This window comes from Apium graveolens, chromosome 10 (assembly GCF_009905375.1).
Source record: "Apium graveolens cultivar Ventura chromosome 10, ASM990537v1, whole genome shotgun sequence".
Lineage (NCBI taxonomy): Eukaryota > Viridiplantae > Streptophyta > Magnoliopsida > Apiales > Apiaceae > Apium > Apium graveolens.
In genome coordinates, this window is record NC_133656.1 from 151,838,214 (window position 1) to 151,853,168 (window position 14,955).

Below are 14,955 nucleotides of genomic sequence, written 5' to 3' on the forward strand. Positions count from 1 at the left end.
AGCAATGAAACATTGCGGGGGAAAGCAATGTTTCAATGCGGGTCTTGCCTTCCGCAATGAAATATTGCGGGATGTCTCCATGCACAGGAAACATTGCGCATTCCGCAATGTTTCATTGTTGGGCCGCAATGTTTCATTTTTGGTTAGGCTCCCAGCTTTTAATGTCCAAACTGCCCCTCTCTTTAGCTTATTCTAATATTTAACTTATTTATATAAGTATAAAAATAATATTAATGTTCAACAGTAATTAATTTTTTAAAATATGTTAACATTAAATATAAGTAGTAGTAATATATTAAAATATTATCAATTTTAATAATAAATTTATCAATTTAATTTTTTCTGTACTTTTTCTTTAAATTATCGTATGAATAATTTTAGTTTATTATTAAAAAAATAATATTATTAATTTTATACTTTTTAGTGAATTGAGTTATTTTAGTTTAAAAAATTTATCAACAGTCAAACTTATTTTTTGTGCAAAACTTATTTTTGTGCCAATATTAATAAGAATTTTAAAATTCACAAAATTAAATTTCGCACAAAAAAAATTTTGCTGAAAACATTTCATTTGACTGTTGAAATTACCGCAATGAAACAATGCGGCAGTTTGGACACGCCGCAATGAAACAATGCGGAAGTTTCAACAGTCAAATGAAATTTTTTCAGCAAAAATTTTTTTGTGCCAAATTTAATTTTGTGAATTTTAAAATTCAGATTTTCACCTATAAATAGTCCTGCCTCATCTCATTTTTTTTCAACATTCTCTTCTCTATTTTCATTCTACATTTTCTCTTCAACATTATCTTCTCTAATATCCGAAAAATGGTTTTCTACTACGATTTAGACAATAATAAGGTAATTATAGATGGTGTGGCTTACGACGGGCCCGAAGGAGAAGAAGACATGGAAATAGCTCTCCGCCGTATTCAAATGGCGCTTAAGCGCAAGAAAAAAAAAAGAAAATGAAGCTAAAGCGAAGGCGGAAAAGTCGAAGAAAAAGAAAGACGACGATAAGGGTGATAAAGGCGGTTCTTCCAACACCGTTAAAGTTTGATCATTCTCGTCGACATAAATGTTATTATGTATTTGTTTTGAAAAAATATTTGAATGTACTCCATTTATATTTGAATGAAATAAATTATTTAATATTTTATTTTTCTTGTACTTGTCCAATATATTTTATCAATTTTAAATTTTAATAAACAAATATAATACTAAAATTTGAAAATGTGAAAATCTAAAAAAATGAAAATTTATCGAATTTTCGTTATCTATAAAAAATATAAAATAATTTAGCCCTCAAAATGTTAAACATTTCTTGGTAACAAACTATATATAAATACCGCATTTTATTTAAGAAATAATTTTTCTTAATTATTATAATCATTATATTTTAGCATCCATATAGTTGGATCGTCAAAATTTGTACTTTACAACTTACACGTCAAGAAATATCATTTGACATAACTGTTATGCAAAATTTTCACAAAACTATGTAAAATAGTTGCATATTATAACTACGTTACTCTTATAAACATTTATATTTTCAAAATAACATTTAACATATTAAATGAAATATAATAAGTCTAGAAACTATTTTTTATAATTTTTTTTGATTAATTTTCTAATTTTAAAGAAAATAACAAAAATAAACATCCCAACCGCAATGTTTCATTGCGGTGGACACTTCCCCCCGCAATGAAACATTGCTGGGGTACGTTGTAAAGTTTTTTTTAAACTGCAAATATTTACAGTTGTTGGCTTGGGGGTTTGTACAGTGCCGCAATGTTTCATTGCGGCCATCGCAATGAAACATTACGGGCGTGCATTTAATGCACACAACTACCTTAAAATGTCTGTATTTTTGAAACATTGTTGTTTCGCTGCTTCTTAACATTCTGCTCAAATTTATTCTTCTGAAAAAAAAGGTTAGTATTCAATATCCATGGCTTCTTATTTATTTGATTATTCAAGTTCATCTAGTGATCATAACGATTTTAATTATGTTACCCTCCACACAAAAAAGAGGGTTTATCGTAAAATCTTTAATTATGATGAAGTAATAGATGTTGATAGTATTGAAGATAAAGTTAATGATCCGGGGAAGCGAAAAACGCATAGTGATGATGATGTTGGTTTCGGTTGGAAGAATCACGATGTTCACGGTGATTCCGATGATAGTAATGATTCTTTTAATGGCGATGATGATGATAAAATTAATGATGAAAATTTTATTGGAAATATGAATGATTTAGTTCCTTGTGTTGGTATAATGTTTGATTCGTTGGATGAAGCGGAAAGTTTTTATCGAGGTTATGGTCGAAGTATAGGGTTCGAGATAATTATTCGAAGTAGTCATAAGCATTCAAGAAATGGTGGTATATCGTCACGTTTGTATATATGTCGAATGGGTGGAAGATTGGGCCCAAAACCCTTGGAAGTTGAAGATAGGGCTAAAGGGAAACGACCTCGAGATGTTATTCCTCGAACTTGTTGTCGTGCTCGTATGTGTGTTGCTCACAAAGTAAGCTCAAACAAATGGGAAGTAACCAAGGTCAACCTAGAGCACAATCATGCTATGGTTACATCGGATAAGGTAAATTTCATGCAAAGATCACGCAACATAGATCCGTTTACCCGATCTTTGATTGAGTTATTCAACAAATCGGGTATCGAGACCCCGAAAGTGATGAATTTACTTAGTGAAACGTGTGGTGGTATTGAAAAAATTGGTTTTTCCGCTCAAGACGTACGAAATGTAATACGTGACATTCGAAGACGGGTTTTTGATTCCGGTGATGCGGAGTGTGGATTGGTTTTGTCACGAGACTTGCAAAAACAAAGTGATGGCAATTTTTTCTACCGAGTAGATGTGGATGAGGAGAATCGGGTTAGGGGTTTGGTGTGGGTTGATCCTCGTTCGCTTAACGCGTACAAGAATTTTGGAGATGTGGTGACTTTCGACTCGACATATCGGACTAATAGGTATGACATGCCTTTTATTCCAATTACGGGAGTGAATCACCACTACCAAAATATTTTGTTTGGATTTGCACTTATAAGGGACGAGAAAGAGACTACTTATAGATGGGTTTTGAAGACTTGGTCGGAAGCGGTCGATAACAAGCCACCTATTACCATTATTACGGATCAAGACATTGCTTTAAGTAATGCCATTTCCGAGGTTATGCCTAACACCAACCATACATATTGTACGTGGCATATTAGTAGCAAGTTTTCCGAGAAACTATCTACTTTGTATACTCAATACTTGGAGTTCAAGACGGATTTTAATGCATGTATCTACAAGTCATTGTCACCAACGGAATTTGAAGGTAGGTGGGAGGACTTGAAAGAGAAATATGATCTTGAAAATCACAATTGGCTAAATGATATGTATGCAATTAGACGGCAATGGGTTTTTGCTTTCACGAAATAACATTTTGCCGCCGGTATGACTACCACCTCAAGGAGCGAGTCTATGAATTCATTTTTTGATGAGTATGTGAAAGCGTCGACCGGTTTGAAAGAATTCATTGAGAATTCACAAAAAGCTTTGGACTCACAATATTTACGGGAGGTTCAACCCGATTTTGACACCGAGTACAAGGAAAGGAGACTATTCTCTAACTCGTCAATGGAGATACATGCCTCCAAGATATACACAAAAGAGATGTTTAAGCGATTTCAAAAAGAGCTTCAAAAAAGTCAATCTTTTGTTGTGAAAAGATGAAAGGTTGTGGAGATTATCTTTCAAAGATGTATTTGGTAGAAAAGTCCACCTTGCCGAAGATTAATAGAAGGAATTTTTTCTTGAAGGTTTCCATCGACGGGAGTTATTATTGTACATGTAAAAAATTTGAACATTCCGGGATGATTTGTAGACACATGATCCGTTACCTTAACAAGAAACAAAAGACGATGATACCGCCAGATCTTGTAACAATGAGGTGGACAATAAACGGAAACAAAGTTACGGGACCTCTACCGTGTACCCCTCGGATGCTTGGTAATGTTGTAGAATCTCAAACGGCAAGATATAGTGGATTGTGTAAAGCTTTCCAAGGTTTGTCCGTTGTTGGTAGTTGCTCCGTTCCGAGGTACAATTACTTGATGAGCGTGATCAAGAGAGAAAAGGAGTATGTGATTAAGTCTTTTCCGGGAGAAAAGACAGAGAAAAAAATAAATGAGGACTATGAAAGTGATGAAGAAGATGATCCGTTATTAGATCCCCCAAGGTCACAAACAAAAGGACGTCCAAAAGAGGGTAGATTCAAAAGTGGTATCGAGACGTCAAGTTCAAATAAACAATTTTGAAAGTGCAGTTTTTGTGGGGCGAGGGAAGAAGGCCATGATAGAAAAAATTGTCCCTCGAGATTATTAGGAAAAAAGGAAAAATTGATTGTAATTTCTTATCATGTACTTTGAAATATTAATGAATTTTAATTAAATATTTTCAATGTTGTTAATGTTAGTACTTGTTGCCATTATTAATAATCCCAAAAAAAGAAGTGACTCCAAAAAAAAAGTTGAAAAAAAAGTTATTTTTGAAGATTTTTTTTTTCCAAAATTGGGCAGAAAGTTTTCTGTAAAACAGAAAAAGTATTATATAAAAAATAAATCATTTGCAAGTGCAATGACCAATCTGCAAAATTATGCAAAACCCTAATTACCCCTGCAATGAAACATTGCGGCATCCGCAATGAAACATTGTGGCATCCGCAATGAAATATTGCGGCATCCGCAATGAAACATTGCGGGCCTAAACTGGGCTTTGCCCAATTTCGCATATTGGTCACTGCACTTGCAAATGATTTATTTTTTATATAAAACTTTTTCTGTTTTACAGAAAACTTTCTGCCCAATTTTGGAAAAAAAAAATCTTCAAAAATAACTTTTTTTTCAAATTTTTTTTGGAGTCACTTCTTTTTTTGGGATTATTAATAATGGCAACAAGTACTAACATTAACAACATTGAAAATATTTAATTAAAATTCATTAATATTTCAAAGTACATAATAACAAATTCGGCATGACCTCTTTGTTTTTAAGTTAAACTTTACCTGTAAAATAAAAAAACCGGCATGACCTATTTATTTTTAAGTCAACAAAAAACCTGTAAAATTTCAAACCAAACTAAACTTAAAAATGAATGGCCTTGACATGCCAACTACAAACAAACCAAACCAAACTAAACTTAAAAATGAATGGCCTTGACATGCCAACTATAAAAAAAACAAACCAAACTAAACTAAACTTAAAAATGAATGGCCTTGACATGCCAACTATAAACAAACCAAACCAAACCAAACCAAACTTAAAAAAAATGGCCTTGATATGCCAACTACAAACAAATCAACTAAAATAAATACATCTAACCAAACAAAATAAATACAATCAATCTAAATAAAATACAACCGGGCAAAATATGTACAACTAACTAAAGTAACTACAATTCACTAATCAAATAACAAACTAGTGTCCCGCCTCTCTTTGTCGAATGCCCCACTCAGAAATATGTCTAGCAACCCCTTTTGATAACTCGTGCGCCATCCGATAGCGAAAAGTCTGTACATCAACTTTAGGGTTCCACACAGCTGATGGCAAGGAGATCCCGTTGAGCATAGCGTCCATGTACTTGGATACATACACACCACAATCATTGTCACCATCTTGCTTGGGTCGAGCATCAAGACCATGAACCCGGGTATATTTCAATGGAAATCGAGATGGATGCAAATAATTGAGCATATATGGGATCAACTTTTCCTGCAAATAACGGGAAATGAACCTAACAAGTCATTATTTAATTATTAATCTATTTAAAACTACTGGTAGGGAATTAAAGAATGATATTTCACGGGAAATGAACCTAACAAGTCATTATTTAATTATTAATCTATTTAAAACTACTGGTAGGGAATTAAAGAATGATATTTCACGGGAAATGAACCTAACAAGTCATTATTTAATTATTAATCTATTTAAAACTACTGGTAGGGAATTAAAGAATGATATTTCACGGGAAATGAACCTAACAAGTCATTATTTAATTATTAATCTATTTAAAACTACTGGTAGGGAATTAAAGAATGATATTTCACGGGAAATGAACCTAACAAGTCATTATTTAATTATTAATCTATTTGAAACTACTGGTAGGGAATTAAAGAATGCTAATATGGCGGTCTTGCATAGTCAGCAAGGATCGATCAAGAGGTCCACACTCCATGTCCATAGTATCTGCAATATTTTAAACCAAAAAGCCCATCAGTAGAACTCCAAACAAACAGTAATTAAGAAAAAGAAAACAAACAAATGCGTGAAAATATCATCTCAACACAATCAAATTATTACAACACATGTTTTCTAAATTTTTAAGTGTACTACTTTGCACGTAAATTCACATAAAAATTAACAAAAACTATTATATATTTTCCATTTTTATTCGAATTATTCACTCAATAAATCAAAATATTACATATAAAATATAGCAAATTCAAATTAAATTTACACAAGGGGAAAAACCTAACTGTGGAGTAGAGACATGAATTGAAGTTTATTAAGTAGAAATTAATTAAGAACGACCTCTCTAACAATTAAAAGCTAGTTTCATATTTCATCAAAAACATTTGCAGCTTGTAAAGCACAAGCAAATTTACCAAATAAAGACAACTAAAAGACTCTGAATATAGGAAAATAACTTAAAACTGTATACATAAAACAAATTGATTTCTCATATCAACTGTGATCTCAGTAATCATAGAACATGAGAAATCTCCTACAATATATCAAATCTGAAACAATTATGAGCAAATCGAAGACTTCTTCTCTCCATCAACACTTCAACTACAGGTATATCATAAGCCAAAAATACAGATATCTATCTCACAAAAATCCCGAAGAACAATGCATAACAAGAATACTAGTTGTTTGCAACATAAGAACAGACAGTGATAAGATTGCAAGATAAACTATTACTGTGAAACCTCCTCTTCTAACTAAAGAGCCTCTGACTTGCTATATCACCCAAGGTGCACATTTCACAAATCGACCATAAAAACTTTGGTATATCATCTCAGTACATTTGAATTGAAGTCAATCAGACAACCAAGTAAGAAGGATACCAACAAAAGAGAAAGGAAAATTATAATAACAGACGGAAACTCAGAGCAATCAACAACAAGTGCAAACAATCCGGAGTTCGTCGATCCCGGCCAAATTCAAAGAATCCGGCGAACAAAGTCCGGCCAACAGTCAAATTGCCTCAATTCTAAACCAAACTTCATGATTTTGATATCAAAATGATGTTCAGAAGGAGTACAATTTATTTACATGATCCTAATCAACCACAACAATCCGTATAACTCAAGAAATCGAAAATAAAAAATCAAAAACCCGAGAACTCGGGTTCGTCGATTTAGCATACCAAAAATTACGAAAAATACATAAATAGCATCCTCAGATCATCTTAATGCTTATTCTAACAACTAAATCATTCAACAATCCACAGAAATCAAACCCCCAATTATATCCCTAACAGTTAAAAACAAACATATTTCGGAAAATTACCTCAAGAATGTATGAGCGAGAGAGAGAGAAAGAGAACAAAGCTACTTGATTAAGGAAGATATCAGGAGCTGTTTGATTTCGCTGAAATCGCTTTTGATCGCTGGTGTTTTGTGTTTGTTTCTGGGTTGGGGCAGGTATAATGGTAGTTTCCGCGTGTGTCTGTGTTCAAAAGACGACTACCGCAATACTTCATTGCGCTGCCGCAATAATTCATTGCAGTAGTAGGTTCATGTTTATTTAAAATTCGAATTAATATTTAATATTATTAATATTTTCAAATATTCAAATATTTTAATTTATTACTAAAAATATTGAATAATTAAAATATGTAAATATCAAAATATTTTCCTTTATTATTTTAATATATATTATTAAATATTTAAATATATTAATTTTATTTTAATGTTTCAATACTTTTAAAATATTGAATATTAAATATTAAATATAATATTTAATATTATTATAAAATATTTTATAATATTTTTTAAATATTATATTTTTAATCAGAAATATTAAGAATAATATCTTATTAAATTAATATTTATGTAGTTAAAAAGTATTGATAAATGAATTAATATAGAAAAAGGGTAAAAAAGGGAATGGAGTATGTGGGCCACACCCGGAATGTTTCATTGCGGCCTCGCAATGAAACATAGCGGCAATAGCGGATCCTAGCCATTCGTTTTTTACTCTGTGGATAGGGACCATATTAGCGTTGTGTGAACGAAAGATATCGTCTTCCGAAGAGAATCTCTATATATATATATATATCAACCTACTTACATATACGCAGTCAACTACACTTGTGATTAATGTCTACTAGTTATAAGAAAAGGAAGAATATACGAGCTATTACTTTTATAAACTTATTTAAGGCACCAAGAAGGATATACCGGTAGTCCGATATGGATGATGGCCAAAAATACCACTAAATTTGTGACCAAAATACCAAATTTGAGAAATGCGGCCAAAAATATCGACGGAATACCCTTTCTCAGATTGGGTATTTAGAATACGCTTTATCAGATTGGGTATATGTCCGATTACCCATTCTCATATTGGGTATATGCCCGATTACCCATTCTCAGACTGGGTATTTCAACCAATTTTTTTAAAAAAAAAGTTTTAAATACGCTTTCTGAGATTGGGTATATGAAATACGCTTTCTCGGATTGGGTATATGCCCGAATACCCATTCTCAGATTGGGTATTTCAACTATTTTTTTTTGTTTTTTTTTTGAAAAATGTGGTTTTTACAAAAAAAAATAATTTTTTTTTTGAGATAACCAATCTGATAATGGGTATTTGATTGGTAAAAATGGCCAGGATATTGAAAATAGATATTCTTGTCACTTAGTCCCAAAAAAATGTTATTTTTGTCATTATTTCGTCCGATAGTAAAGGAAATATTTTAGAGAAGATTGATATTAATTAACAGAGGTAACAGTTTCTAAAATACGAGTCGATCATCCGAACAGGACTTAAATGACAAGATGAGTAGAGTTTAATTAGTGTCGCATATCACGCAAGTATTTATCCTTGTTTTTTTTCCAATTTATTGATATTTGAGCAAATATCTATTGGTATAGATTATTTGTGAATCCTTGAATCTTATTTGATAAACATAAATTGAACGTAATAAGATTATTTGATTCCCTTGGGTAATGGTTTATTGATAGCATTGAACCATGTTGTATCCGATTTTATTTAAATTTTGTTTTATTGACACGAAATGATTGTAATAGGGGTTCATGTTATATATTGAGTGCACACGAACATGAATACATGGGAGTGAATGGTTCTTGATTATTTCTGTATTTTCCTTGAATATGATCCAGATAAATGTGATAATAACTTGATACTTGTGTGCATGTGTTTAAGAATGCGAAATTAAGAATAAACAAACACAACAAATACTCAAAACTTAATAGTTGAAATTTAGTTGCTAAAATATATCTGTTGGGATATATTTATTAAATTACGTCTGTAAAATAATAGTTGTTAAAAAATGTCCGTTGAAATATAATTGTTAGAATATATTTATTGAAATATAGTCGTTATAACATTTCCATTAAACTATTCATAAAATTTTGAATTTAGGATATAAATTAAATAGTAGTTTAAATCTCGTGCGATGCACGGGTTTCCATTAATATTTAAATATATAATTGTTATAAGTTATGTAAATATATTTATATAATTTATAATAAAAATAATATGTTAAGGTGTGGTCGTAGTTTAGTAGAAAAAGTGTACTAAATTGTCTAGTAGTTTAACAATTTAGTAGTTTATCAAATGTATAACATATATATATATATTTATATGTATATATATAACAAATTACGGGTATAGTTGTTGACACAAATTATACCAAATTTCGATTATTATATTTTAGTATAAATTAATTTTTAAAATATAGGAAGCTGATATAGTAAATACCATTGGATTAAAAGAACTTCTTTTTTATAGAACGAGGAGTAAAAGAACTTTTTGGTTCCAATATTTTTAGGCAATATTGTGAAGATCGGTAATCAGAACTAATCGGTTAAAGTATCGATTATGATTAATCGGAAAATCTGGAATAATTGGAAGAATTAATATGAGAAGAAATTAGATGCCTTTTTTAATATTTTGGATTACATTTAATTAAACATTCTTTTTTTTAGTTATTTGTAAAGTAATAGGTATTTATTATATTATATAATTTATAGATATTTAATTTTAATTTTATTCAGTATCTAATGATTTATTTTCAATATCCTGATTAAGAAGAATTTGTAGTGATTAATCGGATTAGTAACTTATAACCCGTGCAATGCACAGATTTTTTCTAGTATTACGTATATATATTTTTTAATATACAATAATATTTTAGCTTGGATAAATAGTATAAATTATTTTATTTTAACCCGATTCTATTATTCCGATCGCCGAATAATCAATTCAATAATATAATTTTTTAGTCGAGTTAATAGGAGTTATTATTTTTTTTAAACCCGAAATCTATTACACCAACTAAATTCAACTAATTATAATTAGTTCATTTTGAATTTATTTTAACCTCGACAAATAGTATGATTTTGTTTTAGTCGAGATGAATGATGTATATTATTTTGTCTTAATTCAATGTAATTACACCAAATAACGAATTATCTATATTTAAGTTTTAAAAAAAAATATTATGAATATCATAAATACAAAAACAATCTCGTGTGTTATATGAATCCAAGTCCTATATAAACTCAAATACGATAGCGACTACCAATTTATTGTTTGGGAGTGTAATGCACGAAAGTTTATTTTTTATTTAAAAAATATTTATTAATTTGAAATAGTTATAAATGATCAAATTAAAGTTCAAACAAACAAAAAAATTCGAGTTTCGTTTGATTTTATTTTGGTTAATATCTTGAATTCTATAAATCAGATTTTGACGATTTTACGGTCCACACGAAGCTCATGAAGTAATATTTTAATTCAGTGATGGTTTGAAAATTTTGTCCAAAAAAAATTATCCATAATGTGAATAAAAAATAGTTACGAATTTTTCATTATAATTCTATTCGGTTTAGGATACCTACTTTTTTTTATTTAAATTATTCAAATGGTAGAATATTCTATTCGATTTCGAATACCTACTTATCGTTGATTATAGAATATTTCTTTATTTTAAATCCAATGATTATGATAAATTTGTTTAAAAATCTAACGGTTGATATTAAATTAATAGTACACGAATTGTAACTACCAAAATAATGAGTAAGATTCCCTTATGTATATTATATAATGATAGATATAATGCCTTGTATATGTAATGGACTAATCGAGAAAATGAGCGATTTTTAGATCTATAATTTAATGTAATAATAGTTATTTTATAATATTTTAGGGAAGAAATATAGGAGTGAGGTGGGGAGCGTGCTATAGCTAGAACTAAGTAAAAAAAAATCGAATTCAAAACCGCTAAAAACCAAACTGTTAAATACTGAACTGTTAAAAATCAAACCGTAAAAAAACGATCCTAAAGCGAAAAACTGGAAACCAAAACGGAAACCGATTCTTCGGTTTCCGTTATAAGTAAAAACCGGTCCGAAAAAACCCGACATGAACCGACTATTTAAAATAAATAATTGAATAATTATATTTATTATATCGGTTTTGCTGTAGTATGCCTATGTACACACACTAAGCACAAATTTTTATAATTTTAGTTTGTTTTGATGGACCAACACTTCTTAATAATGATGGACCCTGCATTTACAACAAATACACCAATCAAAACATTCCAAATTTTTTCAGTTTTAGTGCTTGGCATGTGCTCATGGGAATACACTAGACAAACCCTTATTATATAATTCCTTAAAATTAATAAGTAACCATATTTTATTAACAGAAGAAGTAATAATTTAGAAGCTGGACCGACTGTATTTTGTTATTTGATTTCAGATTCAGTTGTGTTTTTGGTAACCATTTGTCATTGTTCTGTTTTGAGGACGCTTTTTCTAGCAAACTACCTAGCATAGCTATCAATTGTTTTATTTTGTGTTGATTTTGTAATTTTGACATGCCAGTAACAAACTGATATAAGCCCCGTTTGATATTGATGTTATAGACAGCTGGAGTAACTTTTTACCGAAAAGCTGTCAGAAAGGTATTTGATAAATTCTAAAAGCCGCTGTCTGGAAAAGCGTTTTTGGTAAAAGCCGCTCTTAGTAAAAGCATGTCCCACATGTTTTGTAAAAAGCTGTTTTCATTTTTTGCAAGAACTAGCTATCAGTTTCACCATCAAAACTTTTCAAAAACATTATTTTTATATATTATATCTCAAAATATGCATAAATTAAAAAAAGTTACCAAACCGTCATCTAATTTTCCTGACAAAACTTTTTCCACCATCACTTTTTCTCACAGCACATCAGTTTTCAACGGCACTCCCAAACGGAGCCACATGCAGTTTATGATTTGCATTGGAGACTAAATTGATAGTCTCAAATAACACTTACACCGTCTCTTCTATATATAATATGAGAACAAATGTATAATATTCATGAGATTAAAAAATCTCATTAAAAGACTATCGAGTTATTTTATTCAATTATACAACCTCTTACAACTACACCATATTGTCACATTTCCTTTTTATCATACACAGATTATGTAAGCGTGCTAAATGAATATTTTATTTAATTTTAAAGATACTTACTTGAATTCCACAAAAAAAAAGATAGTTAGTTGAATATTTGTACATTTAATTTTAAAAAATTGAATTCCAGATATAAAATTAGGCATAGTATATAAATGGATTATCATCTTATTTATTAATCATTTTATAGTTTGAAAATATATCTCATATATTTTTAACAAATTTTTATTATAAAAAGTAATTAAAATTTACATATATAATTTTTAAAAAAATTATTAAAAATAGAATCGCTTATATATAAATAATCTATATTGGTATTACATATTTAGATAAGTTTGAATTATAATGAGTCAATCCATTTTAGAACTTGACCCATTATTCAAAAAATACTCGAAATTTGACTACATGACCCGGCCGAAAAACATCGTCACATTCTACGTTTAGTAAATTTAAATTATAAGCTCGCCGAGAATATCTTACCAATAATGTGATTTTTTTAATATCTTATGCAAATATAAATTAATGTGTTTGAGGTCTTTATAGGATCATTTCAATTGATAATTTTTATTAAAATTACTAACTGCACTGGTAACACATTATTATTTTTGGGATCTGTCCTAACACTACAAGAAAAAGTTGAATAGACATCATACATTTGACATCGGTTGATGTTGCCACTGATGTTAAAATAAGCAATAACATCATCCCGTGTTTTACTGATGTCTATGTTATTTGTAGAAATCGGTTATCTAATAACTGATGTCTAAAATTACCAAAAAAAATCAGGGCGCGCTACTTCAATTTTTCCCCCTTAGCGAAATATTTTCAGATTCCCCCTCCTTTGCCAATTCTTCCCCCCCTTTCATAAACTAAATTAAAATTAACTTTTAGTCTCTCTGGTCTCATTCCCACCCTCACCCTCACCCTCGACTGAAACTCTCTCTCTCTCTCTCTCTCTCTCTCTCCCTCTCTCTCCCTCTCCCTCTCTCCCTCCCTCCACCGAAAGTCTTAAATCTTTCACTAAAGGTTCAGAAGTTCCCCCAGATGTTCAACTTGATTTAATTTTTCCGAAGTTCTACTATCACTGATCCGATTCGTTCAAGTGGAAGCTTATTTAATTTGTTCGAAGATATAAAGCTCGAATTGGTACATAAGTAAGCGACAAAACTCGAATTCTTAGTTTTATTTAGTTTTAAATTGGGGAAATTTAAATTCTAAACCCTAATTTTTTTTAATTTTGTGATTTGTTTTTTTTTCTGACTTTTAGTTATGTATTTGTTCAAGATTCTGTTTTGATAAATAAATTTGAGTATATTTTGATAAAGATGGTTGATTTGAGTATGTCTTGATGTGTGATTTAGTTTTGTTTCATCTATTAGTGCATTGTTCTTGTTTCTCTTGTTAAAGTTTTGTTTTTTATATATTCTTACTTAATTTTTTTCTGTTTTCTTTGTTTCTTGATGTTAAACCTACGATTTTTATGCATCGTTACTGTTATTTGTTAATTTTCGGTGTTGTTTGTTTGTTGATGTTAAAGTTTGTTTCTTCCTGTTAATTAACCCCCTTTTCCTTTAAATGTGTGTGTTTGTGTTTTCCTTTTTGTAATTATATGGTCAGCTAAGTTATAGTTAAATTGTTATTTTGGGTGTGTAATGATACGTGACTGAGGTTATCTCATATTAAAGTTGTGTTCATTTATACATTTTTGTTCATTTTTTGTTTTGATTGTTTCTTGATGTTAAAGTTAGGATTTTTGTACATTATTAGTTGTTAATTTTTGGTTTTGTTTGTTTCTTGATGGCGCAGTTTGGATCCTTAGCTTACGAAAAAAAGGTTGGGATTTTTATTTTGGCAATATAAAAGTTTGGAGTTTTGTCATGTTGAATGAATCTGTGTATTTTAAGGTTGATTACTTATCATTTTTCTTGAAATTCTTAATTATGTGATTCCAGATATGTCACTGGTGCATTCGATTGATAATGAGTGGTTCTTCTTCTGCCCTAAGGATCATAAGTATCAGAACGGGAAATGATCCAACAGAGCTATTGTGGCTGGATACTGGAAAGCAACTGGAAAAGACAGGTTTATAAAGTCAAGTAAAGGGATGAATGTGTGATTGTATATTTGTTGAGGCATTATTGTAGAGGTGGCATTTTTAAGGGGTTTGGGAGGTTGGTGATGATGGGAATGGTTGTTGTCGGTATTTTGTGGCAGCATATAGTCCGTTTGCGTATTAT

General features: G+C 30.2%; 1 protein-coding gene across 1 annotated transcript; it reads left to right on the top strand.

Moving 5' to 3' along the window:
- Positions 1–1,948: 1,948 nt before the first annotated feature.
- Positions 1,949–3,442, top strand: LOC141691148 (protein FAR1-RELATED SEQUENCE 5-like). The gene has a single exon (XM_074495889.1). It carries the CDS (start codon positions 1,949–1,951, stop codon positions 3,440–3,442), a length of 1,494 nt encoding a protein of 497 aa, XP_074351990.1.
- Positions 3,443–14,955: the final 11,513 nt, after the last annotated feature.

What these genes read in the sequence shown, in the direction of transcription:
- LOC141691148 (XM_074495889.1), top strand. Translation starts at nt 1,949, where the DNA reads ATGGCTTCTTATTTATTTGATTATTCAAGTTCATCTAGTGATCATAAC.